Raw genomic sequence first — 3,615 nt, 5'->3', positions numbered from 1 at the left:
GTAACAAAGAGAGAAAACAACCAGGTGTAATGCAGTGTAATGAGCTACTTGGTGGGGGTAAAAAGAAAATCCTCATATTACCAGGGTAAGGCATTCAGTGTATCTGGGAGAAAGAGGCCCCAACCATGTTACAGAACACCAAGGACCTCTTGGGAATTCGGATGTAAATAACAAGGCTGGAGCTTGAGCTCTTCCAGCTGGTTGCAAAATGAAACATGCTGGAAATAAATGAAACATTCTCACATGTTTAGCTCTATACTTTACAAAAATCTGTTTTGATGTTTTTAAAGTCCCCCTTTTTTTTTTTACAAAATTTAAACAAATGTTTATAAACTTTTTAATGTTAAATATAAATGCTGCAGGTTGAATATAAACATCAGCTCAAAATGTTAATAGTTAAAGCTAAATGTCATGTGAAACTAAAACTCAATATTTAGCTAATATGCAAAGTATATCTTAAAATTATGTTTAAATGAATGTACTTAGTTACTTTCCTCTACTGTCTGTAATAGGTTAAGCATACGTAAACCTAATTTGATGTATTCAACATGAACCTAATGGTTATTCTGTTTATGGCCATAGATAGCTGATAGGTAAACTGCAGGGACATGATGTGATACGAGTCTCTTTGAAAGCTAATGTTCTTTTTTTTTAATGTCATAACTATTTTCAGGGTGTCAGATGCTTTATTGACTGTCTTCCTGTTCTGTAGGTTTACAACACATTGCCATGGCTGATGAAGTGGCTGCCTGGACCTCACCGAAAGATATTCACTCTGACCCAAAAGATAATTGACTTTGTGGAAATCAGGATCAAAGAACACAGAGAAAACCTCAACCTTTCGTCACCAAGAGACTACATCGATGCTTTTCTCATAGAAATGGGGGAAGTGAGTGTTTTAAAGAGGTGGATTTGTTCATTTTTTACATTTCTAATGAAATATGCCTTATGTTTCCCACTTCTGTCTTGTGTCTCTGATAGAAGGAGGATGAAGACTCTGGTTTTAGTCTCAGAAATTTGTGTTTTTGTACCCTGGACCTGTTTGGTGCTGGAACTGAAACTACTACCACCACTTTACACTGGGGACTGCTATACATGATCTACTACCCTGACATTCAAAGTGGGTGTATGAATAAAAACAAATTTGTGAGCATCTTTCCAGTATTTTTTTTTCTAACAGGCCATTTTTGTTTTGGGAGAGTAAGTGTAGGATGTGTTAATATTCTACTTAGTTGTCTATGCAGCACACAGACTTTTCAAATCAGTTCAAGTCTATTTGTAATTCAGGATCATTTTAATATGACTAAATCATAAAAACAGTCACCAGTTTATGTTCTCACTGTGTGCAGAAAAAGTCCAGGCTGAAATCGACGCTGTGGTCGGTTCATCCAGACTGCCCTCTCTGACTGACCGAGAACACATGCCCTATACTGATGCAGTCATCCATGAGATCCAGAGAATGGGCAACATCGTTCCCCTCAATGTGGCCCATGTAGCAAACAAGGACACTACAGTGGATAAGTACACAATCCCAAAGGTACACAAAGGCATCGTTAAGAAAAAAAATTCACAATACTTTTTTTTCCTCAGATAGATTTTGAATGAAAATTAGGACCACCGACTAAAACAGTTTTTTTAATGCCACGATCCTTAAAGTTGATTGTCGTCAATAACATTTTGTTTTGAACTCCAGCACTTCCTTAACTATAAAAATTACTATAATGTCATCAACAAATCAACATTGCATGTGATAAGATGGAGTAACACTGTACCTGCTTCAAAGAGCCACTCCAACCTGACCACAAAATGTATCTCATAAAATGTGTGTGTGCATAAAACAAAGAGAGAGAGCCAACAAGAGCGGGACATGCATGAGAGTAATTGAAATGTTGAGACTTCCCAAAACATACTTGGGAGCAAACATTAAAAAGACTGTGAATACAGGTCAGGGGGGGGAGTGGGGAGGGACACAGTACTAAGCGTGTGAGTACTAGCTAAGATACAGCAGTGCTGTGCAGCACCAACATGCTTTGGTTAATATCTGTAAAATGATACTGATAATTGGAATGATGATATAATTTGTATGTAAATACTATTTTATATAGTAATATTGCAAAACATGGAATAAAAACATCAAAGATTTAACACAAATGCTGAAGAGAAATGTTTAAATAACCCTTTTAATTAGCAGTATCTCTTCAGGGTACAATGATCTTACCTGCTCTTCACTCGGTCTTAAATGACAAGACGATGTGGGAAACTCCAGACTCCTTCAACCCTCAACACTTTCTGGACCAGGATGGTAAATTCAGGAGGAGGGAGGCCTTCATTCCTTTTTCTATGGGTTAGTCAATTATTACAGCCCTTTAAAATCCAGTTAAAGGCTATTTGAGACAACTACTCTAAAGAGGCAAAATTACAAAAGGAGAATATCATGTCCCGCCATTTACAATAACAGTGCTAGCTGTGGTAGGGGAGTGGTGTCTTAATGTATCCTTATTTAGTTCCAGAGCTGCAGCAATAATCTCTGATCAAAAGGGATTAACTTTAAAATTGTGTGAATAAAACTTGAGTGTCTTATCGTGTGTTCAGGTAAGCGTTCATGTCTCGGGGAACAGTTGGCCCGGATGGAGTTATTCCTGTTTTTCACCTCCCTCCTTCAGAGGTTTTCCTTCTCTGCACCTGTCGGAGAGCAGCCCAGTCTGGAGTTCAAGTTAGGAGTCACTCGCAGTCCCAAACCTTACCTCCTCTGTGCTGTGCCACATTAAACCACAAGTCCTCCTGATTGGAGCACATATTTTTCTCAGCACTTAATCACTCTCTTCCTAATATCTGCGATATTACAATTTTTTTCTAGAATAATGTGAATTCTTATTTCCTCTCAGCCACTGTGCCTTATCAATTAATATTTATATATTATTAAATCACTGTATTAAAATATGTAGAGCATTTTTATTTTATTTTATTTTTTTTAAATCTCTGGGAACACTTTCTTAATGTTCTTTCCACTGAACATTAAATTAAATTTGTCACACCTGCCTCAGACTTGATGTGCTCAAATAAATTACATTACCATTAAGGTTTGTGTTTAAATGTACAATGCAGGTTCAAACTGGGGTGTGAGAGGTGGGGGTGCTGTTTATCAGTTTGAGAACATATGATGTAATCGGGATATATACGCTGGGTTTTGTGAAAATGAATTTTCAATAAACAATTTGCCCTTTATTTAAAAGCCTTCAGTCATCTGCTTCTGTTAGTTGTAAATTTCTAAGTTCAAAGTTCAAAGTTCAGAAAATTTGCAGGCCTTATGCTTGAGATGTTCTTTATATTTATATAAATGCAAACCATACCAAATAACCAGTGAGAGAAAATCACAAAAATGGGAGTAATTATAGTGAAGAATTTAAATCCTATTGAGAAATCCCATTACCACACAAATACTTAAAAAGAGACCAGTCATTCAGCAGCAGTTCACATCCTGCTTATAGAGTGTGCATGTTCTCATGAGAAGAACAGTTCCAGAGTGGTAACAGTAACACCAGAAAGAAGGAGCATGGTGAAAGAAGTATCAGAGCCTGAAGGTGGAAGTGGAACAGATTTAGAAGATGAAGTAGT

General features: G+C 36.9%; 1 protein-coding gene across 1 annotated transcript; it reads left to right on the top strand.

Annotated features, from left to right (window-relative positions):
* The first annotated feature begins 694 nt into the window (after positions 1-694).
* On the top strand, positions 695-2,837 carry LOC115779642 (cytochrome P450 2J6-like). Its single transcript, XM_030728405.1, has 5 exons — positions 695-889; positions 982-1,120; positions 1,350-1,537; positions 2,248-2,344; positions 2,593-2,837. Exons 1-5 carry the CDS (start codon positions 737-739, stop codon positions 2,766-2,768), a joined length of 753 nt encoding a protein of 250 aa, XP_030584265.1. The 5' UTR covers positions 695-736; the 3' UTR covers positions 2,769-2,837.
* The last annotated feature ends 778 nt before the right edge of the window (positions 2,838-3,615 follow it).

Source organism: Archocentrus centrarchus, chromosome 4, assembly GCF_007364275.1.
Source record: "Archocentrus centrarchus isolate MPI-CPG fArcCen1 chromosome 4, fArcCen1, whole genome shotgun sequence".
Taxonomy (NCBI): Eukaryota; Metazoa; Chordata; class Actinopteri; order Cichliformes; family Cichlidae; genus Archocentrus; species Archocentrus centrarchus.
Note: the sequence above shows the minus strand (reverse complement) of the source record. Positions and strands in the feature narration are given on the sequence as shown.